General features: G+C 41.4%; 2 protein-coding genes across 12 annotated transcripts in view; one reads left to right on the forward strand and one right to left on the reverse strand.

Annotated features, from left to right (window-relative positions):
- The window catches only part of plppr1 (phospholipid phosphatase related 1), a 28,718-nt gene extending 20,674 nt beyond the window's left edge, over window positions 1–8,044 (reverse strand). For all 3 annotated transcript variants that reach the window (XM_061800636.1, XM_061800635.1, XM_061800637.1), the window contains exon 1: window positions 7,978–8,044. In XM_061800636.1, the coding sequence (XP_061656620.1) occupies window positions 7,978–8,037 (60 nt within the window). In that variant the 5' untranslated portion in view covers window positions 8,038–8,044. The remainder of the gene's footprint in view (window positions 1–7,977) is intronic.
- The window catches only part of LOC133490490 (PALM2-AKAP2 fusion protein), a 125,414-nt gene that overhangs the window by 5,666 nt on the left and 95,010 nt on the right, over window positions 1–24,738 (forward strand). For 2 of the 9 annotated variants that reach the window (XM_061800628.1, XM_061800630.1), the window contains exon 2: window positions 839–924. The exons of the other annotated variants lie outside the window; for them this stretch is intronic. The gene's annotated coding sequence lies outside the window, so the exon portion shown is untranslated. The remainder of the gene's footprint in view (window positions 1–838; window positions 925–24,738) is intronic. 9 annotated transcript variants of the gene reach the window in all.

A 24,738-nucleotide genomic window follows, 5' to 3' on the forward strand; every position in this document is an offset into this window, starting at 1 on the left:
GTATGTGCATATGTATTTACAACTTATTATTTTTTCTTTTGATTTTGTTCTCAAGTGTCTATTTTGGATATAATACGTTGCAGAATGAATGCTATAGAAAATGAATTTGTGTACTTTCCAAATTAATACTACACCTCCAATGGGACCAGAATCCCTTCTCAAGATTAGTTAGTGAAACTTTAACTTAAAATTCTTCTTTCATAGAATGGGATTTTACAGCATGTTGTTCATCATGTTGTGTGAACCAGACTGGACAAAATGACCAGCAGGCTGCAGAATAACAACACAAGAAAGCTTGATATTTTGGCAATTATACTCCTTCTCCAGATGGCCATTTTGATACGCTGTGCATGCTTGTATGCATCACATTCTTAAATGAACATTTCTACTTAACTTTTTTTGTTAAGTTTTTTTTTTTAGGGCGGGGGTTCTACCAAAAAGTGAGCGACTGAAGCTGGTGCTGCCACCTCAAAGAGTTTTCGGTCATGTGATACCATTATGAGATCGCTTGTAATGTCGTCTTTCCCAACAAAAGCCTAAAACCAGCTTGAAATTTAGATCACTGACTGTCAGGCATGTTTAGTATCATTAGTGTGATTGCATTTACTCTTGACCTTCCACCAAATTATATATGCAAATAGACCACAACATTCCCAAGGCATGATTTCAACATTATTTAGATTTTTTCTTTTTTTTTTTTTTTTTAATTTCCACTTGCTATAGTGGCTAATCTGTGTCTGGTCATGCTGAGAACGACCCTATTGTGGGTGAGTCTAGTGGACAACCCAACGGGGTATTTTACGTTGACCCTAATTTGCATGTTTCGGCATCAATGAAGGTAAACTGGTGCGCCCCAACGCAAGTACAAGGACATGTGAGCTGCACATTGAAGGACCAACTACTCAGTGGTACAGTCATTGAGAGGTATGTGGCTGACTTGTTGTCAGGTGAGTTCATATCACTTATTTATGTGACATTTTTATACCTGAACACGGGTCCTTGTTTTATGAAAATTGTTGGCTCTCTTCTGTGCGCTCCTCTGCTGCCATTGTCATGCTACCTCAACTGTGAGAAGGGCAGAGTAATGGCATTGGTGCTCATAAATGGAAGGTAAAAAGTTACATTATACCAGCCTACCTTGAAGGGTAAACTCAACAGAGTACATCAAATTATATTTTTCCTGTGGCGGCAGTGCTTCATACAATTCCAAACCAAAATTAAATACTGTTGTTTGTCAGGATTTGTATCAGGTATCTCCATTGAGCTCAGTCGGCAGCAGAGGGTTGATCGTTTTAGGATCAATACCACTTATTTTTTCATGCATTCAGTGATTTCTTGTTTTTTTTTTTTTTTTTTTTTTTTTTTTTTTTTTTTTTTTTTTTTTGAGGACCATGTGGGCAATAGCCATCGTGAAGTTCTGACATGTACAGAACAATCTTTGGGAAGAGATTGTCACGCATCTGTAAAACATGGCCAAACCATCAAAGTCTGTATTAATATAGTGAGTACATCGTCTCAAGAGATGATGGAACCTAATCTTTAATTAAGGGTCCACTGTCATGATTTTTAGTATGTTATTAATGGGGGGGGAAGAGGCAGCCAGAATGGACCCATCCGGTTTTCACCACAGAACATGATTTTGACATATGGCTTTTTTGTCACTCCCGCCATAAAAATCCTCTCGAGGGATTTGTTTTCGAGAAGAAATAGGAAGTGACGTTTGTAGCAGATGCCCACTCAAGCAGTCTCGTATGTTCCTACTTTTTTACCTGCTGGAAGGTAGTCGTTGTTCCTTCATGTTACCCAAAATGCTAGATATTGTTCAAACACTCGGGAGGATGGATTAATTTTTCCTACTTTTCAAAAAGACCCCGTTTGTTGTTAAAAATGGATTGCACGGGTGCAAAGATTGAGAGCTTCGCGAGTTCCTAATGACACATAGGTGTGTATAAATCTCCTAAAAAAACAAAGTTGGAGTGATGGGGGGCGTAATCCTCTCAGAATTTAACAAAAGATCCATGCACATAAGTCAGCGGTACTAAATGTGTTGATGTACCAGTTGGGGCCGAGCATGGCTTCGGACGAGGGGCACAGCTTCGGCCAGGCTAGTTCATACATACTGTCCGGGAGTCTGTTGTTAGTTAGAAGTGATCCGCATATCATCTAAATATGGCTCACAACGATAGGGTAATATTGCCCCGGTCACTTCACTCGATTGTGAGATGTTCTCTTCTTTGAAAAGAGCTTCCGTGTCCCATAGTAGGTGGCACAGCGTATTTTCAATGGCAAATGTCGCGATGATGAACAGACGTTGCAGGCAATATTGCTCCCCCTTGGATGTCGAATGAGACTTCCACAAATTTGCGCGTGGATGACGCGCTCTCATATTTATTTTTTCGTATGGACATTGAAGTGACAAATGTTGTATGTATTTTTCATGACAATATCTATTTTAGAATGTTTATAGGCATGGCACTTGACCTTTAACCTCGAGTGTGTGGCTTTGAGAATTTGGGAAGAAGCCACAGAAAACCCAGGCAAGTGTGTGGGGAGTTAGAGTTACAAAGGTATGCCTGCTGATTTTAGGACTGTCAAATACAATCAGCAGGATAAATGCATGACCTGCTTAAGAACCAACACTAGTGGATGAAAGCAAAGACAAAAAGGCGCTCGTTGATTTAAATAATTTATCAGCTGTAATGCATTTTCAGACATGACGGAGAGAAATGCGACACGTGTGCAATCAAATTAAATTGGGTTGCACGTGTTCAGTGCGTATATCATAGAAAAATAGTTTTTTTTTTTTTACTTGAGGTGCTCTATATAAGTTATCGGGCTATAGTTATAAAAGCTGGCTATTGAAAAAAATAATAATTGGGCTTTAGACAATCAGGATTTTTGGTGCCAGTCACCGATCAGTGAGTTAAAAAAAAAAAATACGCCATACACATTCAAACTAGCAGGGTGCTTCAGCACGGATTCATACAGTATCAAAACAATAAACAGATTTAATTAGTCCAAAAATGAATGTCTGTGATTTATTTGTTACAATCCTGTGGGTAGAAGAAGTCACATTGCATGAGCTAAACCAAGAGTGAGTCAGGTGTCCGTGAGAATAACTTGCTTGAAAAAGAAAAAGAAAGATGGAGAACATGATGTTTTTTTCCATTATCCAGGCCGCATGCATGCTGGCAACGTTTACGGAGTGTGATCTTTAGCCAACAGGTTGGCTCCTTCATGAGAAGGTGCCGTTGCTATTTCTGGCGTTTCGTGAAGCCTCAGTAATATTGAACAAACAACCTACATTTCAAAGCTGATTGTTGGGTAAATTGATGAAAGCCTGAAACCCTTTTTGTATGATATTAATTGTTCTTGGGATAGTTTTGAAGAATTCGGGACAAAAAGCATCTATCTTCCATTTAGCATTTGTCCTCTTTTTGGTCATAGGTGAGCTTTCAAGGAGGAATTAAGACACATAATCGGGTTATTGGGAACGGCAACTCTAAATTATGTTTGTCATCTTCTATCTATCTGTCCATCCATCCATTTTCTTAGCCGCTTATCCTCACGAGGGTTGCGGGAGTGCTGGAGCCTATCCCAGCTGTCAACGGGCAGGAGGCAGGGTACACCTTGAACTGGTTGCCAGCCAATCGCAGGGCACATAGAGACAAACAGCTGCACTCACAATCATACCTCGGGGCAATTTAGAGTGGCCAATTCATGTTGCATGTTTTTGAGATGTGGGAGAAAACCAGAGTGCCCGGAGAAAACCCACGCAAGCACGGGGAGAACACACAAACTCCACACAGCCAGGTCTGGGATTGCACCCAGGACCTCAGAACTGTGAGGCCAACGTTTTCCAGCTGATCCACCGTGCTGCTGTCATCTTCTAAATACTGCTAAAAACCCTCAGTTTGTAATTGCACGTGATGGTTTTTATCAGGCAGTGACAAATAGGAAGAGATATGGAAATATACTAGTTATCACTATGTATATATATATATATATATATATATATATATATTATATGAGTGTATATGTATATATCGTTTCACTGTAAATCCCATTATTGCATAACTACACCCAGAGGGAAATTCAGCACTCATCTGCTTCACTTTTCCACAGTACAGCGGCTCCTTTAATTAATTTACTCTCTCTGCCTTCCACCTCATGTCATTACACCTGACTCATCCTCATTTTCTTTCATCCCACTTCCCTTGTGGTGCTTATTCTCATTTCTTGTTAGAATGTGTTTGCCTCTTTCATCTTATATTATTTTTCTGCAAAAGGGTCGTGTCAAAAGGTGGCAACAAGCACTTGAGGTTCAAGAAAGGGAGGAAGTGACAAATGGCCATAAGCTGCCAACACTTGCCTTTGGGGCAAAACTTCACAGGCCAGCTGCTCCACTCTGGATGGGGTTTTTGTCTCTCTCATGTGATTGCGGGGGGGTGGGGGACTCCAATTCCGTCGACATGTTGGTGACAGACTGCTTGAGTGAGCAAAATTCACAGCAAATTGCAGCAGAGTCCATCATCTATCCATCTTTCTACAGAAAAAGGGACATGCCGACTCAAGTTTCAGCCCATGAGTCGTCATTATGACAAAAGCTGGGCTTGCCATTGGTCGAGAAGTAGGATTAGGGTTGAGGCCAAACCCTAAAATGTTTTCAATGAAAAATAAAACCCAATAAAAGCACAGTGAGCTTTAAATTGCAATTAATCGTTAGTCCTCCCCATTATATTGCAGTTTTCTATGGGTATTTGCAGTACGATATAAGGGCAAGTCTGACTTGTGTGCCTTCAATATACGACAACGGCGGTGCTAATCTGATGTAGATGCACCATAAATGAGAGCAAGAAGTAGATTCATAGAAGGTCCCCAGCTCAACTGCAGTATTAGTCATTCTTCCCAAAGAGCAGAGCGAATACATAAATGTGAGTCTTGTTGCATGCTGCTCTGTGTGTATTAAAGTATTTTTTTTTTTTTGTGGAGGTTTATAATTAGGGTTGAAGCTTTATAACTCCATAACATTGATGCTAACCTGTTTGCTCATCTTCGGTGTTCTGAATAGAAACATAGAAAGTACATGTGCTGAGTAAACATTTTAGTTTTAACTGGGACTGACAAACAGCTTTGTCTTATTTGGAGAACTTTAATTCTTGATCCTAAATCCGGCCCCGCCTGTGTGGAGTCTGCACGTTCACTAGTTTTTCGAGGCACTCTGGTCTCCTCCCGCATCCCAAAAACATCAATAGATTCAAGACTAAATTGTCCCTAGGTGTGATTGTGAGTGTGGATGACTATTTATTTCTATGTGCCCGGCATCCTACCCAAAGATAGGCCTGCAACCCTTGTGAGGATAAGCGGCTCAGGTAATTGATGGATGGATGGATGGATGGATCATTCTTGTTTTTTTTTTTTTTTTTTTTTTTTTTTTTTTACATTTTGACAAAAGTTTATGAGAGACGTGTTCGTTAAACACCCCAGAGCTCTTACGGGTGGAAAAAATGTCTTCATAAAAGAATATAGTGTTGTCAAATATGTGATTTAAAAGGCAATATTGGCACATGTTTTACAAGCACCTCTGTCTGTATGATGTGAATGTTTGTTGTTCAACAGTGAATAATTTCGAGCTTTTGGCGAGCTTTGCCACCTACATTATGTAAATCCGAGGATGTTGTCAACAACACAATTAAGTCACTTATTGACTTCCTCTTGTTATCAAATACCCTAATTAAACTAATTGTCTATCCGTAATTAGGAATGTCCAAATGAACAGAACACACTGGGTTGAAGCCAAGACACTTGAAAGCTGCGGATTGAGCAAAATGTTGTGCAGGGAAGCCAAGCTGTGAATCGGACTGCAAAACATTTTTTGGGGGGCAACAGCGCTTAAAATGTGTCTGTGTTCACTTCTAATGTCAATGCAAGCTGCAGAGAAATGTCACACATGGTTTGACTCAATCTGTCTGTGTTGTCACTTGTCTGCAATGGCATTTAAACAACGGCACCGCTGCAGTCAGAGCGGTACATCTTTTAGCAGTACACCGGAAGAATGATCAAAGGCAATACAGTTGAATTACGGTGATGCCTCAGTTCTTGACCACAATCCGTTCCAGAAAACGGTTCGAGAAGTGATTTGTTCGAAATCTCAATCAACGTTTCCCATTACAATGAATGGACGAAGAAATAATGAATTCCAAGCCTAAAAAAACTGGCTTTTTTAAAGCATTTTTTTAGCTTTTGTTTATAATAAACTGCATAGTAGAAATACACAAATAGTTTACTTTATATAATAAAATAATTTTTATTTATTTATTTTTTTTTCTTAAAATGTATGCTTTAATGGTAGAGTACGCTAGGCTGGGAGTGCATTGCCGTATCTGTAGCAACTTGCCCCCCAGCCTTGTAACCTTTTTTTATTAACAAAAGTGCAGAATAACTTTAAACAAGCAACTTGCCTTCTTTGGAGCCATGATTGGGGGTTAATATGGTAGTCCACGATAAGAAGAAAAACAACCGTGACTACCGGGACACGTCTGTGTACAGGGGCCGCATTATACAGAATAACTAAAGTGCGCTGGTTGCGCCGTGCGCGTTATGTCATTTCCGTTTTTTTGGATTTTTTTTGGAGGGCGTTCGAATTGACAATAACAAAATGCGTCGTGGGTGGGTTAACTCCTTGCGCCGCACGTAATGTTATTTCTGTGTTTTTTCGGCAGTGTGGGGATTCACAACAAAGCGGGTCGTGGGTCAGCTGGTCTGGCCGCGTGCAATTTATTTCCGGGTTTTGTGGGGGCGTTTAAGTACCAATTTTCATCCGAAAACAGAGGCAAAAAAATCCAGAAAGTTTCGTTTGAAAACCGATTTGTTCGAAACTGGGGACGTTCGTGAACTGAGGCTTTACTGTACATTGTAGACAATGGTTGGGCCTGACTAATCTGTTAAACAACTTGTGCATTTCCTCACAGTGATATAACAGTATATGTGTTATCCCATGATTCCACAAAAAAACATAGTAGGTCAGACACAGGAAATTTAGTTGCTTCATGCTCTGTAAAAATGTGGTTCAGCTCAACATCTTGACATCATAGAAGTATGTCAAACTTGACTAACTTGAAATGGAAACATGCGGTTGTGACTGTGTAAAGAAATGATTGTGGCAAACTACTACACAAACTACGCAGAACCGTGACTTAAACCAAGGGACAACTGTAGTTTTTAGACATCCTGTTACACCTCTAGCTTGTAGTTAGCTCATGAAATTGAAATAATAACCGAAGCACCTCAAAATTAAGGCAAAATATATGAATAAATGGTCATGGGTAACAAGATAAACTACTAGAGAAAACGTTAAAATAGTGTAGAACATATACAACCACAAGTTTAAACACTTTTGGTCCTTTGGTCCATTTCTGGGGGATGAAAAGATGCAGAATTGTCATGTGATTATTACATAAGTGAAAGGCATGAGGCTGCCCCGAATGCAAGGTGGAGATCTGCGAATAAGGAGAGAAATTAAAATACACACGAGATGCATACTACATATCATGCCGCGTGTCAGGAGGGTAGAGGGAGGTCAGTCGAGGAGAAGCATGAGGTTAAATGGTGATGCCAAACTACTGAAATACTTCAATTTAAAGAGGATTTCTGTCTTGCAAAAAATGAATGTAGAGGCTGTAGCAGGCCAGAGGAAAAAAATCAGAGTTGTGTGGGTGCCCTGAGACATCCCCCTAATTTAAGACCCTCTGCTGACAAGGTAATTAAATATGGAGGATGGCACACACACATTCTGCTTTCCACTCATCCCAACACTTCGTGGCCCACTTATCCATTTGAAATTTACCAGACAAGGTCATTTTGGTAATGGTTGAATATCTCTCTCATGCACACAAAATCTCATCTGCATCCTCCAAGCCAAGATTAGAATCTGTTCACGTTCATTTTCACGGTCCGTGCACACATCACACTTCTCACCTCAACGAAGATGAAACACGGGATGATGGAGTAGCTGCGCAGGATGTGGTTGGACGCCATCTTGGCTCCTGTCAGGAGACCTCCCCTCTCAAGATTCACGACTCCTCACTCTGTAAAACACATCACACATCAAACCTAATCTTTTTAAGAAAATAAGATTCTCACAACTAGGTTCAGCTGTTGTTTGGTTGGACTAATACAGAAAATCACCCTTGATTTTTACATCACTAGAATAGTAAAGAGGCTTCTTTAATACAGAGTTCAAAGACTTCTGATGGGTCTGTTTGAGGAATCCCAATATAGTTTTGAAGTAAGTCAAATGAATGAATCTCAATTAATTGCATATTAATGCAATATGTTCTTCAAATTAAATACGATTTTAGTTGCTGAATAGACATGCAGGGTTTCGCAAATAGACCACTACTCGGTGAGGTTTACTTAAATGTTACTTTGACCCTTACAGTCATAATCCTATTTCCTATTTAAAAAAAAAAAAAAAATCAATGTCCCAGAAGGTATTGCAAAGTCAGCAGACCTGATGGACTGATGTTTCAAAAAGCTCAATTTGGAAATCAAAAATCAATTTAGAATTTATCAATGTGACCAACACTGAGGTCTGCTGATCTACGGCTTGAATGCTTGAAGCGTTAAAACGGAAACGATAGCCAGTTAGGAAGTTGACTGAGACTCGTGCTGCTGCTCGACTTGCAAATATAGAAGAAACTAAAGTGCGTGTTTATATAATGTTTCATAGATCATTCACCGCAATCAGAATGATGAGTTTGTAGTTACCAAATAAGATAATAGAAGCTTTGGTTCTGCTTTCTTTTTACTACTTATACTCTTTCTTTAATTGCTGGAAGTTTGGATGCCATGCCTCATACTATCAACTGTCTTAGTACGATGACACACATCAGGGGAAAAAAAAAAGAGTAGACTTGTGATGTCAGTGGAAAGATTGTTGCGTGTGTTGTGGTGGATTGTTCATTTTGACTATACTACACACTATAAATCTGTAGAGATTCTCAGTTATCCAGGTTATGGTGATCCGCATAGGGTGAATTAACGCAACTGGACTGTTCTCTTTAACAAACAAGAATAGTTTAATTACCTTGATTCAAGCTTTGTGGACACAGACTATTAGTAAGAACACAAATAATTTTCCTCCTGTTGGTTTATAGTGTGTCTTATTTTCAAAATTGATGTGTGCACAACTGGCTTCAGAGGCACATTATTGTGTCTATTGCATATATGATTGATGCAAAGCAAAATTTAAGGTGACCTTGAAACATCCTAAGAGGCCCAACCGAACAGCTGCGCATTCACATTCGAGCTCCTTCTCCTTGGCCTCAGTGGCACAAAAGAACAAACAGAGCAGCTCAAATGTCCTTTGGACCGAACTAATTTCCTTCTGGGGACTCTCAAGAGCTGCCCGGACAGCTGGAAGATGTCGTCTTGCAACCGTCTCGTAGTTGACCCGAGGGCCATCCACTTGGGTCACCTCTCACTAGGATACTATGATGAGCACCCTTCTTAAAAAAAAAAAAAAAAAAAAAAAAAAAAAAAACGAAAAAAATCAACGCCACTTGGGGCAAGCTGGGGGTTTGAATTCATATCTGTGGCAAACAGACATAATAATGGTTCCAAATAGCCCAGAGCCAGGTCCCATAGCTTTTCACAGCACGGCTCAAAAAGCAGCCGTGGACATCAGGCTTGGCAGGTCCCCATGAATAAAGTTAAAGCTTTGCTGCTGACGACAAGCCAAATTACATTAGTCGTTCCAACACTTCATCTATAAATCACTGTACAGCCTTATAAAATATCACAATACATTTATATTTTAGGGATTTGATTTGCCCTGATCTTTTGGCCCCATATTAAATTTACACTGAGGAAAAAAAAAAAATGGTCATTTTGTCAGTGAATGGACATGTATGTGAAAGAACAAAATACAAAACCACTGCAGAACAAAAATGATGTGTAGACACAAAAATTTGGATAACATTGACTTGTCAATCAATCTGAGCATTTGCTACTACATCATGTGGAATGTTGATTTCATTTAAAATATTCATACTATACAGCTGTACATCAGTCTGACAGACACAATGGTTTGGTAATTTTCTAACTATATTATGACGTACTGCATGCGTGTACTGTAACCAATTCAGGGTGTACCCTGCCTCCTCCCCGATGATAGCTGGGATAGGCTCCGGCATTCCCGCGACCCTTGTGAGGATAGGCAGCTAAGAAAATGGATGGATGGATGGGTGAGTCTATTGGTTCCAGCAGTCCCGTGAGACTCGTGAGGCTAAGAAAATGGTTGGAAATGGAGTTATCTCATTATGGGAAAGACTTCATGTCCTTCTCCGCATGTTAATGTTTTCTGAATATAGGAGTAGGCTGCGGTTCTCTCAGAAAACCTGGGCAAACCTACAAACCTCTCAACTGTGAGCCAGACATGTTCACCACACTTCTCACCGCTAAGGCTTCTATACATTTATGAGCAATACTATAAGTATCATGTCTTTCTTTTTTTTTTTACTGCTTTGTTTATGCACTGCCTTGATGGCGTTTGCAATCATCACTGCCATAACTCCAGAGTTTATGACTTGCTTTCTTTATTATGCACTTTATTTTTTTCTAATTGCATAGCTACATACTATTGTTTATCATATATGCAAATACAGCAGAAAACAGAACTCACTGGTAGACGTAGCAGTATGTAGAGTAGCAAAATTACTAATAGGATTGCAGCATAAACTGAAAAGTGTCAGCCTGGCATTGTTTCATTTAAATCCTGCAGCCAAAGGAATTATGTAATCACTCTTGGTTGCCTGTCAGAGATTTTTATTTTTTCCTTGGTATGAGCCTCTTTTTACAGCATGAGGTTTGTTGTTACCCTTCTTAGAAAGGAAAGCCCAAGTGAAGAGTTCCTAATTCTGCTTGTTTTTCTTGATAGCTACAATTGAAAATATAACATAGAGTATAATCAACTTAAATGTTACTTTTTGCCATTGATAGAGAACCAAATTTGTAAAAACGGTTCCCTTGCACCGCTGAACACTAGTCAGAGTTCCGCAAACAATAGAAAACACGCAGCCGCAACTCTCCTCCCAAATTGAGTCATTAGACGCAGGCGAGACAGTGATGATGATGAGGCTTAATCAGTCCCTAAGTCCTTGTCCCATCTCATTGCAACACTAAACCCTGGAAAAGCACGCTGACATTGGATGGCGGCAACCTGACAGTCACTCTCACATCTGTCCCGATGCCTCATTCGGAAAGACAAAGCGTCATGGACACAAACATCTGCTGATGTCAGTGTACCAAACACCCGCAGATACAAAACATCTGGCCACGTCACACTTATTCTCACACCTATCCAAGTAGCTTTGCAGACTTGAAACATCACCTTATTATGTGTGGAAACAAGGCGTCGTTTCAGTTTTAATGTGGCAGCAGTGCAGAGCTTGTTTCCTGATCAAGAGTGCTTTATCTGTAACCAAGCAATCATTTTCTCCCAGTCCACTAAAACAGCAAGCATTTGCCTCAAATGACATGTAAATTGAATTGCACTCTGCAAATTCTTAGAAAATGCTCCTGCTAGACGTTCATTGGATCCGCCTCAGCGCACTTCAACAGTGTAATCGGCCTCGAGTGGCTCAGTGTCTGTTTGCATTATGGCAGGTAGCTAGTTGAGTAGGAGTGCCTCTCATGCTTTGGGAAAAGTCTTCTCAACCTACTTGAAATGCGCCTGGATGCTTCATTTTTTGCCCCCTGTATTCATTTGAATTTCTTGTTAAAATATTCGTTGAAATATTAATGTTCTCAGTCAAGTTGACATTACACTTGGAAATCAAGCACCGTTTTTGAACAATTTAGTTACCAAGTGTGTGTGTGTGTGTGTGTGTGTGTGTGTGTGTGTGTGTGTGTGTGTCTTCAGTTTTGGAAGAAGGCTATTCATTTAAGAGAAGAAAATATCATTACCCAAACTTAACATTGGTTTAAAGTATATAGAAAAGTATTATTTGACACACTACAGAGAAGAATGTTCTTAAAGCCCAAGTGTCATCCCTATAAACATTCTAAAATAGATATTGTAATGAAAAATACATATAACATTATTCACTTCAATGTCTAAACGAAAAAATTAATGTGAGCGGAGAGCGCGTCATCCATGCGCAAAGTTGCAGAAGAATTCTACGATATCCAAGTGGTCTCCATATTGGCTGCATCCTCTGCCACCCAGACATTCGCCAATGAAAACACGCGGTGCACCCTAACTATGGGAGACAAACGTGCCCCTTCTGAAACGGAAGCTCTTTTCGAAAAGGACAACACCACACAATCGAGTGAAGTTGCCGGGGCAATATTACACTTTTGTTTTGAGCCCTCGGGGCAATATTACACCATTGTTTCGAGCCATATTCAGATTATATGCGATCACAGCCAAACCGCATCCCCGTCCGATCCACTTCCGCAGTGGGGATGAGCCATCGCGGCTCATCGCAGCCGGCCAGTGTGGCTTATGACGGAGCCGAGTGGTGCTGCTTTCGGAGGTTGTTCATAGACGCCGCTGCACGCGATAAACAACACAGTCAAGCCAGGGCGCTTTACCGAGCGCACGTGCCTGAGTGAGGAGTTCTCGGCTGGGTTCTTCAGAGCCGCCCCCGTCCACAAAGCCCGACGTGCAGCCTTCGGAGAAGCCGTGAACGCCGAATGCGGCGCCTCAGCTGGTGTGGCTGATTTTTGGCGCCTTGGTGACATATAATGGAGCTGAGCAGTACTGCTTTTAGGGGGATGTTCATACCCGCCGCAGTACTCAATGAACACCGTCGAACCGGGGCTCATTACTGCGCGCACGCGGCTGAGTGAGGCATTCTTGGCTGGGTTCTTCCGATTCACCGCCGTCAGCGCAGCGGCCCGACGCCGTCCGACTCGCACATCAACATATTTCATACGCGGATCTTTTGTTACGTTATGAGAGACCGATTACGTGGTCTGCTTCAAACTCTTTTTTTTTTTTTTTTTTTTTATATATATATATATATCTGCAGTGTATATCCTCGGGTGCTGTTACATCAAATGACAAATGGTTAAGAGAGCATTTTTTTAAATGGCAATTTAAAAGTTGAACAGTATGCTTTGACTGGAGGGTATGTGACAAATTACTTAATTCAAAGAACTTGTAGTGAGGGTGAGCGAATCGTGAGTGAGTTTACACTAAATCCAATCACATATTACACACAAGATCGACCCTCGGCCTCTGATAAGATCACAGTGTGGCACCGTCCGACTTGACTGAAATAAGTATTTTCTACCCTTCATCTAACCTTCAGGGCATAACGAGGATTAAAAACGAGAGCCCCTTTTCTTCAAATCGCCGGGGCCGAAAGGTGATAAGACAGTCAGTCGTCCTGGGGGCGAGTTCATCAAACTAGAAGCCTACAGGCACTGTCACGTTTTATCAGTTTTGTCCTCTACGCTCAGCTAAGCTGTGACAACTTTGTCATAACGTTGCTGCCTCCCTGTGAGAGTAGGCGAGAACTGCCTGTAAAATATAGAGTGCGAAAATTATCGGGTTCAACATCTCGCCTTGTGCTGACATCTTCTCCCGACGAAGATAAAATCCCACAAAGGTGGCAGTTGTTTCTTTGTAAGGTGCCGCCAGCTCTTTTAAAGATCCATATTATGCATTTGTTTCACCATTTAAAACAAGGGGAGAACATGCAAACTCCACACAGGCAGGGGGCAGGATTTGAACCCCGGTCCTCAGAACTGTGACGCCAACACTCTACAGGTGCTCCACCGTTCCCCCTAAAACAATTCCCTGATGACTTAATAACATTTCTCTGACATGCTCTTGCCAAACTACCCCAATGATCGAAAGTTATACCTCACTTAGTTTGCGCAGTCTATTTTTTGTCTTGTTCGAACGACTCATTTGATTGGCCAGCCCTGCTTTATGCGAGTGAGCCAGTCCTAATTCAGTGCTCCATATTGCAGGACCAATGGCAAGTAAGGATTCCGTAACCCTGACGACTGAGGTAAAGGTGGTGGGTCATAGCGCCCCGACCGTGAACAAATGTAATGGCGGACTTCAAAGTTGACATAAGGCCCCACAAAGATAGCATGTATTCAATTTTCAGTCATCAAGGCAGCGTTTCCTCAAGTCAATGAATAACAGCGTATACCAAAGAAGGCTTTCATCAAGGAATAAGAAGTATGTGCCGCTTAGTAACAATTTTCATTTACTTCACATGGTCGGGTTAACAACGGGGCGCTTGTGGAATTTCAACTAGTATTGGTGGAAGAAGGAAAGTTGGAAAGTGGGATCTTTTTTTTTTAATTATATGTATAATTTCAAAGCAATGCCATCTTATTGCTTTCTTGTCCATTACCTTCCTAGTGTGTTGGCTAACACTTATCATTGTGTCCATCAAAATTCAGCGCAGCTCTGCCTACCAATTGGCAAGGTTTTACCACTCTCCGCCCAGAATGTATGCAGCCTGGGAATGCTACCACTGGGTAATTTAACCATACAATTATTGGATGCTAAAAATAGTGCAACAAAAGGGTATTTATTCTTTAGGCTACACTGTACGTTCAGTGTGAAATAATTAAATGGGAGAGAAATATCCACAAGTTCTTTAGCATTCCTCATTTGCACTTCACACACTCCAGTGCCGACAGAACTGTCCCATGGCTGCCTCTCTTGCCAATGGAGCATCTTTGCTGCTATAAATAGTATTCATTCCTCCCCTGCGCTTTTCTGAGGCTGATTCACGTTTGAGCATTTTGCTTTTTCTCACGCCATCAGGCAAAAAAGAAAACTTTGCTAACTATCATACTTAAAAAAAAAATCACTGGGAGTTCTGTTGAAGGACACTTTGAGGATTTCAGTGACATTGGTAGTTTTGCGTTGAAATGCCCTCAAATTTCAGATATTTGAGCATTAGAAACATCTTTATATGTGACAGCCCCATATCATAAAGGCTCCCGGCAGTGGTGGTCATTTTTGTGCTGTCGCAAGCATGTCTGCCTCACAGTTCCGAGTTTTTGGACTTCAACTTTCAATTATAGCCTTCCCGTGTGGCGTTTCCATGTTCTCCCCTTGATTTTCCGCACATCCCCAAAAGATGCCTGTTACGTCATTCAGCACTATAAATAACCCATAGGTGGGTCTGTGAGTGGTAGTTTGTCTATCAGCACCCTTGGATTGGTTGGCATATTTGTTGCTATACGCATAGTCTCTTGGCAAGCATATTGAAGCATTTTCAGTTATTTCTGCAGGTATGTGTGAACAGGGATTTGACCACAGTGTCTTTTGTGAGAGAAAATGGAAAGAAAGAAACATTTAGGAGTTATTTGTACTTCGAGGGGAAGAACAGTGGCACAGAAGCTCTCATTCATTCTACCATCTGAGTGTGTGTGTGTGTGTGTGTGTGTGTGTGTGTGTGTGTGTGTGTGTGTGTGTGTGTGAGAAAGACTCACGTAAAGTGCTTTGAGTTTCAGTTTAGAAGACGTGAATGCAGCACATGAAAAATACATGGCAACACTGAGTCTCACAGGAACATTAAAGTGGCTGTTAATAGCATTGGCCACAATCAGATATTAAGGGGGGGTTTACCAAAGGTGCATTAGATGGAAGTGAGAAATGCAATCATTTAACATTTCAAATTAGGATTAAATAAGGCTTTTGCCTTTCGTTGTATACTGTCAAATTTTGTGGCATGTGCAGTCAAATAAATCAGAAGGGGGTTGTGCTGCATCACTGGTAAACAGCTGCAGGTACGTTTGCATAATTTGGAAATGAAAGTGAAAATGGGGAAAATGCATTTCCTCTAGTGCTCAAAAGTCCCGTTGTTTACGTCTTTCCTCGGTGGGGAGCAGATTATTCACAAGATGCCCTGGCACTTCTGTCAAGAAGATCTATCAAACTCGGCTAGTTGTCAGCTCGTCAACAACAGAACCACCGCTGCACCCTCATGCCTGCAAGAGATAAAGACTTATATCCTCTCCAATACATAGACTTGATTAACCTCTTGAGGGTTACAATACAGACATACTTTTAAGACCATGCATCCATTCTTTACCGCTTTTCCGGATCGGGTCGCGGGGGAAGTAGCTTCAGCAGGGATACCCAGACTTCCCTTTCCCAGGCCAGCTCTTCCGGAGGGATCCCGAGGCGTTCCCAAGCCAGCCGAGAGACATAGTCTCTCCAGCGTGTCCTGGGTCGTCCTCGGGGTTTCTTTCCGGTGGGACGTGCCCGGAAGACCTCACCAAAGAGGTGTCCAGGAGGCATCCGAATCAGATGCCCCAGCCACCTCATCTGCCTCCTCTCAATGCGGAGGAGCAGCGGCTTGACACTGAGCCCCTCCTGGATGACAGAGCTAATATATGACTATGTACAATTTATTCACATTGGCAAAAGAATTGGGGCACAGCTGGAGTCTTACAACTTTATTTGACTTCCAGTCATCATTTATCTTCTTACATTTTTGTTCTCTCAACACCTTGTTAAATCCAGTCTTTTTCTCTTGTTGCTGCACGAGAGCCAATGAAAAAGCAAAACTCTCGTCTAAGGCTGAACTGAGCTCTTGAGTTACGCTGAGGTCTGGCAAGATGTGCTGATATCACAGGGGACACATTTGGGGAATAACCATTGCAAAAAAGCAAAATAGAAATGATCATTGCTCAGTGAGCTGAGAAAGATATTTGATCTAATCACTGTTCAATTGCTACACTGGGTTTGGATTGTTAAAACTGTGCAGTTAACATGGATTCATTCTCAAGTAGCTGCAGTTGTTACCATTCCTCCGTTAATTTTCGATAGTACTTGTCTTTCATGTTTTGTAAATCTTGGAGGAAGCCAGAGCACCCAGATTTTTTTTTCTCATAATGGAGGATGAGATTCAAACTCAGAACTGCGAGGAAATTGTCATCACCACAATGCAGCATTCTGCCTAAACCGTTGTTACAAACGTTCTAAATGAATTGAATTTCCATCTCTGCTCTAGTGTGCTGTTACAATAGTATTCAAAGTCTTTGTAGTATTCTATAACATTCTGATTAATTGTATAGATTACTCGAGGATGTTAATCTTAGGATTTTAAGATTCCAGCCTGAACTATCCACAGAATTAGCGTCAAATCAGTCGAGCCTAATGGAATCTGCTCGAGCAACTAAACCATTCTTAATGTGTTCTTCCTTTCCTCTCTCAAAAAAACAAAAACATTAAAGTAGTAGATGATGTATGGGGAGAGGGAAGACTCATTCTCCACCAGCAGTTCTTATCTCACCATAGGGCCTATCAATCCCCTCAGGGACCACTGACAGATCCAATCAAGGGAAACTCCACTGCCCAAATCCCGCTGCCAACCCCCACACGCATATCCAGAGGTAATCAAATACCTGCTATCACTAAATCAGTTGTGTGCGTGTGTGTGTGATGTTTGTGTGATCAATAACCAGCCTGAGGTCAGAAGCCACTCCTTCCTGCACTCTCAATACAATGCATGTGTCTGGTGATTTTTAAGGCACAAAATCTGGAGTAACACAGCAATTTCACTAATGACGTTTTACCTTGGTCATCTAGAGCGTCGTTAAAATAAATTACTTATGCAATCTCAGTCAAGGAGAGGATAAAATGCACACATATGGCTACATATTAAACACGCCATGTATTGAACAACAAAAAATGAAGTTTTGTCCCAGGCATGAAACGAATTCTAGCGGGTGATCCCAGCCATCATTAGAATCCTTAATTAAATATGACTTAACGATTATCAGTGCGAAACATAAAATCATTATAGCCATCCGTTTTCTGAGCTGCTTATCCTCACAGGGTTTGGGGAGTACTGGAGCCTTTCCCAGCTATCATCAGCCAGGAGGCGGAGTACAGCCTGAGCTGGTTGCCAGCCAATCGCAGGGCACATAGAGACAGACAACAGTCGCACTCACAATCACACCTCGGGGCAATTTAGAGTCTCAATCTAGTGCATGTTTTTGGGATGTGGGAGGAAACATGCAGGCATGGGGAGAACATGCAAACTCCACACAGGCGGGCTAGTCGTGCACTGTGCCCCCAAAATCATAATAATGAGTAAAACAATCCTACACAAAAACCTGCTGGCATTTCACTTCTGTTCATACTATTTACAACTTTACAAACAAACCTCACCATAAAATATTTACAACGTTGGTATGGTGGTGATGTCATTGTGACATCAGATGCCAAAACGGATATTTAGAAAATGTGAGGAATTGTTTTATAAACATAGCGTATAAAAGAACGAGAACAGCAGTGGTGGGTGCATGCCATGAAGTGTCTCGTATTAGTTTGTCTTGCTGACTGGCTCACCTGATGCCCAACCACCTGCCATCTGTCTGATGAATTATAACCTTTGCCAAGCACACACAATTCACAAATCTACATGCAAATAAATGCATAGCATCTAAGAATTCATCCATTTTCTCAAACGCTTCTGCAGATTAGGAATGCAGGTGTGCTGAATTCTAACCCAGGTGAATTTGACCAAAAAACCCAGACTGGTCACCAGTCAAATGCGAATCACAGAGACCACCAATTCACATGTCTTGGCAATTTACACTTTTAGATAAATCAGTTAACCCCAGAAGTGCTTTATGTGAGGGAGAAGGGGGGTGGAGAAAATCCATGTAAGCATGGGGTGAACATTCAAATGACACATGCAATATAGAACTGGTGCTCCTAATGTCACCATTTTCATGACGCCATATTGCCGGTCAAACAGAGCTGCTCAACTTTGTGGGAGACGTTGAACCGGAGACCGGAGGAGAATATTTACAATACCCGAGACCTGTTGTGCTGTTGGTTGTCACAACAGACGAGACAGATATTCAAAGAGGTCATTCTATTGTATACCAGGTGAAAAGACCAGAAAAGATCGATGGATTCCGGCATTTAAACGTGATGGCTGGTACACAACCAAATATACACGCCTGTGTAGTGATCACTTCATTTCAGGTAGGAATTATTCTTAATCTCAAGTTACGAAGTATTTATAATGCCAAGTTGACTCATTTGACAACAATGCGTATTAAAAAAAAAAAAAAAAAAACCTCTGTCGCAGGGAGGTTTAGAGGTGTGTGTGCGTATGGCCGCAATACGCTTCCATGTACAGAGGACCGACTCCCGGTCCTTTTTTTTTTTCTCCAATCATAGTTAATGAATGCCTTTGTGTAAAACCAGGGGACATGTATTTAAATTTTTGATATTTGTATTGAATATTAGCTGAAAAGATGGATGGATTCCGGCAAAGGTTAATGTGTGGCCAAACATGCTTCCGCGTTCGCGAGCCGTCAACCCATCACTATGTGGGTTTTATTCCTGCTTGAGAACAGATCCAGCAACTAAGTGTTTGTATGCATCCAGACTTTTATATACACTTTCAAACTTTTCAGTGTAAATTTCGACGATTTACTCATCAGATACATGTGTAGATCCAGTTGTCCAACAGTCCAATTTCTTATCAGCGAAAACATCGACTTCGGTATTAAATACAGGTTCTCTATGCCGGGTTTATCTAATTTTTCCACGTACATTCGTTTATTATCACCTTGTAAATGTTTAATGATATCGGGCAAGACTCTGGGCGTCGTGCTATAAGATATATTTTCGTTTCGTCTCTAACCAACTTAACAATGAACAATGCTTTGTTAGACCGGCAATATGGCGACGTAAACAAAAGGCACGTGATTTTATAACGTAGGTGCACGAGCTCTATAGAGAAGCGGTAATGGGGATTCAAACCCAGATCTCATGACTGTGAGGCAGATATGTACATTTCAAGAAGCAATTTTTACTTGTCGATGTAAATGGTTGCCCTGGAAGGGTTATTCCATGTACCGTAATTGTCTTTACAATTTACTATTGTCTTGGGAACGTTTGTATTTTGATTTATGTACAAATTTGCATAACGTCTCCATCACCCCCTATAATCTGCTGAGTGATCTTATTTCTTTGCAGATAAATTGGCAAATCATGCTTCTATTTGATGTCATTTACTGACTTTTAGGGATGCATATTGATTTGGCACAGGCAGATTTTCCAGCAACACACTATTAAGGCACATTTGCTCTGCACTTTCACTCATTATTTAATTTAGTACACTTGCAGATTCAAATGAAATTATTTGATACCAGAGTTCCTTTATAAAATGATGACTTTGGAAAGATAGCTAGAATGTCACTCAACTGAGAACAGACGATTGAATGTTCTTGACGAAGTATCTAATGGTATAAAGGGTTTCGGGCGTGATTTTGTTTTTTCTTGTCCTTTGTCTGCTCAGGTCCAACTATCACAAATTGTAAACTTGTTTATGTGCGTAGTGTAAATATGAATTACAATTGTTTTCAATCTCTGCTACATTTTTTAAATCTGGTGGGTCAAGCAAACTGCACAGAAATTGCTCAAATGTCACGTGGCGGCCCCTAATTTGACAAGCCAAAAGAAAGAAAGAACTAAGTCTGCACTGAAATTGGAAGGGCCCCTGGCTATCTCGTCTCAAAAGGCTTTTAGATCGGGTAAATGGGTTTTGTATAATCCTGTTGACCAACCATCCGACCTCTAATCAATAGAATAGAATCAAAGCAACACCTCTCTACTCTCATTAATTGCATTTGCTACCGATAATTACACTCCCGTTAACAACTGATGGATGGTAATCGTGAGCTACTCGTTAGGTACAGCCAGTGTCAGACTAAAGAGTTTTTATTCCAGTTTATGTATTGATAATGATTCATACTGTTAAAAAAAAAAAAAAGTAATGTCTCTTAGGACAGCGGTAATTGCTATTTTTACAGACTGAAGTGACGGTGTATGCCCCCTTCACCGAGAAGAAATTTATTTTTAAGGGTGATGTCAGAATATGGAAACTTCTATTTCTTTCAATTTCTCACAGATTTTTGCAAAGGTTCACTGTACTTTTTGTCTCCACAATATACACCCTTGTTTTAATTGAAAATGCATCTTTCCAGCTGTCACCGGGCAGGAAGTGGGGTACACCTTGAACTGGTTGCCAGCCAATCGCAGGGCACATTGAGAAAAACAGCTGCAGTCACAATCAGACCCAGGGGCAATTTAGAGTGTCCAATGAATGTTGCATGTTTTTGGGATGTGGGAGGAAACCGGAGTGCCCGGAGAAAACCCACACAGGCACGGGGAGAACATGCAAACTCCACACAGGCGGGGCCGAGATCGACCCCGGAACCTCAGAACTGTGAGGCCAACGCTTTCCAGCTGTTCCAGTGTGCCGCCTTGAAATTGTTGTTGTGGTTAAATATATATAAAAAAAAAAAAACACCAAAAGTGTACTTATAAATGCAATTAAAATACCATATTAAATCAATTAATATTTGAAAACAAACAGTTGTTAAAGATGCAAATATTTTTTACCTTAAAAGTTAAATACAACTGAACTGTAATTAGGCGGTAATTCTTTCACGTACAACTGCCGTTGTGTAATTATTTGGGGGGCTTCACAGTGTTCCTAGTACTCATTTAATTAGCAACCTTTTATGTCCACTTAAAGGAAAATGCTTGCAGAGCACATTGATAATACATACATGTGCATCGTCTTGGGAATACAGAATGTGAACATGTGCATGAGAGAGATATTAAAAAAAAAAAACGTAAAAAACAATCAGAGGATGTGGCGTTCCTCCACATTGGAGTCGGCTCTTTTAGAAGAGGAACCCCAATGCGGTGCACTTACAGCTGTGAACATGCCAAAGAGGGCAATGCCCTGAATTAATTCCAAGGTTACCGCTCATGGATTCATCTTTAACAAGCGTGAGATTTCAGCCTTTGAGTGATCCGAGAGGCATCAACTGCGCCTTGACTCCACAAAAGGGGGTGGGTGGGGGGCGCTCCAGTAATGGGGGCGGGGAAAAGGGCCACATAATATTCATTTAGCAGCATTTGTCGTGCAAGCAAAGCGACAAATGTGCACCGAATATGTGGAATATAGGAAAGAAAACGCAGGCTGTAGGAATATGTCGAGTCTCCTCTAATGCACGTAAGTGAGTAGGGCGTGTTGTGGTGCACGCGTCCACGATCACTGTTGCTAGTGGAGAGACAGGTGTCTTCCCCCTGAAATACCAACACGATCATAACAATAATTCAACCCCTTATTATTATTTTTATATATAACACCGTCTTTACTGCGGTTGAACGCGTTTTCACGCATTGAGGCGTTTTCATCGCAACCAAACGAGACCCTCGCGTTGGAAAACCAAACTTGCCTCGGTATCACACAATAGCGCCACACCAACCCCTCGGTGTTTGTGTGTGTGTGTGTGTGTGTGTGCGCGCGCGTGTGTTTCTCCCCCACGGCAGCCACGACATCACGCACACTAACACGCGCACGCTTACCGCGATGGGATGGAGCAATATTCCGGAAAAAAGGCGAATCCATGAAAGGGGTGAAGAGCACTCGTATACTCCTACGACTCCAACTACTACTATTCCACGGGCTGCTCTGCGTGGATGTGAGGGGCATCACGCGGCGTGGATGAGGACGGATGCTGCGCTTTGTCAGAGGGCGGGGACAAGACGCACAGTGGGCTCCAGTGGAGCGTGCGTAACTCGCTGGAGGGACCTTGTGTTCCGTGCAAGTGGGCTGTCTCGTCTGTCTATTCACAGCCAGGCTGCCCTTTACAACCCCACGAATGTTCCTTGTTTTTATTCCGTTGGGGTTTGTCCAGTGCTTATCCATATTCATGTGGATTTACACGGTGGATGAGTGTGATTCTGGAGAATAATCAGAAATACTGCAGATTGTCCCAAAATGACATGAACATGAAACTGATTACATCAACAGTAGCCAATGCAGAGCCCAAAACTACCCAAATTTAGTTGGTTCCGAGTCCGTTATGGACAGTGCCGTCCCAATATATGTGGTGCATTTGTCACAGAGCTCAACAAATATGTTATCACTCACCAGGCTGACAGGGGGAAATCTATGTAGGCATGTCAAACTGTACACCACAAAAAAAAAAAGCTCCTTGAGAAAGAATAAAAGACCAAAGCTCGAGACAGAAGATGAAGAGACAATAGAGCTCGTGCACCTCCGTCACCGAAGTGATGTTACCGGCCATCAAGGCTAACATGTCTCAATGCTAAGCCGGTTGGAGACAATACGAAAATATGTCTTATAGCACGACACCCAAAGTTTTGTCCAATACCGTTAAACATTTAGAAGGTGATAATGAACAAAGATACGTGGAAAAATGAGAGACACTTGGCATAGAGGACCCATATTTAATGCCAAAGTCGATGTTTTCGCTGATAAGAAATTGGACCATTACCCCGCTTGCCCTTGTCTCGGACAACTGGATCTCCACATGTATCTGGTGAGTAAGTCGTCAAGATTTACACGGAAGAGTTTGAAAGCGTATAAAAGTCTGTACGCATATAAATACTTTGTTCGTGAATCTGTTCTCAATCCAGAATAAATCCCCCATAGTGATAGAGTCACTCAGATTTTTTTAATAACCACTGGGATAGGCTTCAGCCCCTGTACACGGAAGCATGTTGCAGCCACACGTTAACCTACATAAACATCTGTGTGACCGCTGGTTTTTCTTTTTTCTAAATACGCATTGGGATCATTTGAGAACAATGCATATTAAAAAAAAAAGAAAAGAAAAACGTCTGTCGGGGAGAGGTTTACCAAAGTGTAACGTGTGGCCGCAACACGCTTCCATGTACATTGGAGACTGCTCCCTGTCTCTTTTTTTTTGTTGTTGTTGTTAACACATTGTTCTCAGATGAGGCAACTTGCCATTCCCACCTAAAATGAAATGATCGTATTGAATATGAGTATTTGGTTGGGCACCATCCATCATGTTTAATTTCCGAAATCCATCAATCTTTTCTGGTCTTTTCAGCTGGTATTCCATAGAATGATCTCTTTGAATATCTGTCTCATCTGTTGTAACAACCAACAGCACAACAAGTCTCGGACATTGTGAATATTCTGTTCCGGTTCATTGTCCCCCACACTGTCGAGCAGCTGTTTTTGACCGGCAATATGGTGCCGTGAGATTGGCGACGTCAGATGGACGAGCTCTATATCAGACAATCTTGCTTCTATTTCTAATATCCTCTCTCTGAGAGTTAAAATTTGGGTTCAGTTTACGTGTTCTCCCCATGCATGCAAAGCAGATGCATGGATCGATCCACCCGATGTGGTGGCCAGGCTCTTGCCGTTGGTTTAGTCTAGTTGTAATTTACACTATTGTAGAAGTGAACTTCATCATAATGAACACATACACATACACAGCCCCTCACAGAGATTCTGTGCCAGTGAATTAAAAGCTCGTTTGGACTAAGATCTGCCACTTTCCGATCGCCGGACTGCACCGTCCAAAACAGTACCACGCAAACGCAATACTGTACATTCATTTTGTGGCTGCACAGTTTAGCTAAAATAGTTTGATTTCGCTAAGCAGCATTGCATCCATTGGTTGTTGAGGTTTTCGACCTACAGCAGTTACAATCCAGCATGGTGGTTATTTATATTGATATACATATAAAACCCATAATAGGAGATTTTTTTTTTTTTTTTTTAAATCTCATTTAGCACTGAAACAGATCTGCGGCGGTACAGACGCATGGAAGACCGTCATCCACGTTGATGTTACAAGAAGCAAGTGAAGAAAACATTGGTGTGTTCAGTGATCTAGATTCTAGATGGCATGCTACATTACACT

This window comes from Syngnathoides biaculeatus, chromosome 17 (assembly GCF_019802595.1).
Source record: "Syngnathoides biaculeatus isolate LvHL_M chromosome 17, ASM1980259v1, whole genome shotgun sequence".
Classification (NCBI taxonomy): Eukaryota; Metazoa; Chordata; class Actinopteri; order Syngnathiformes; family Syngnathidae; genus Syngnathoides; species Syngnathoides biaculeatus.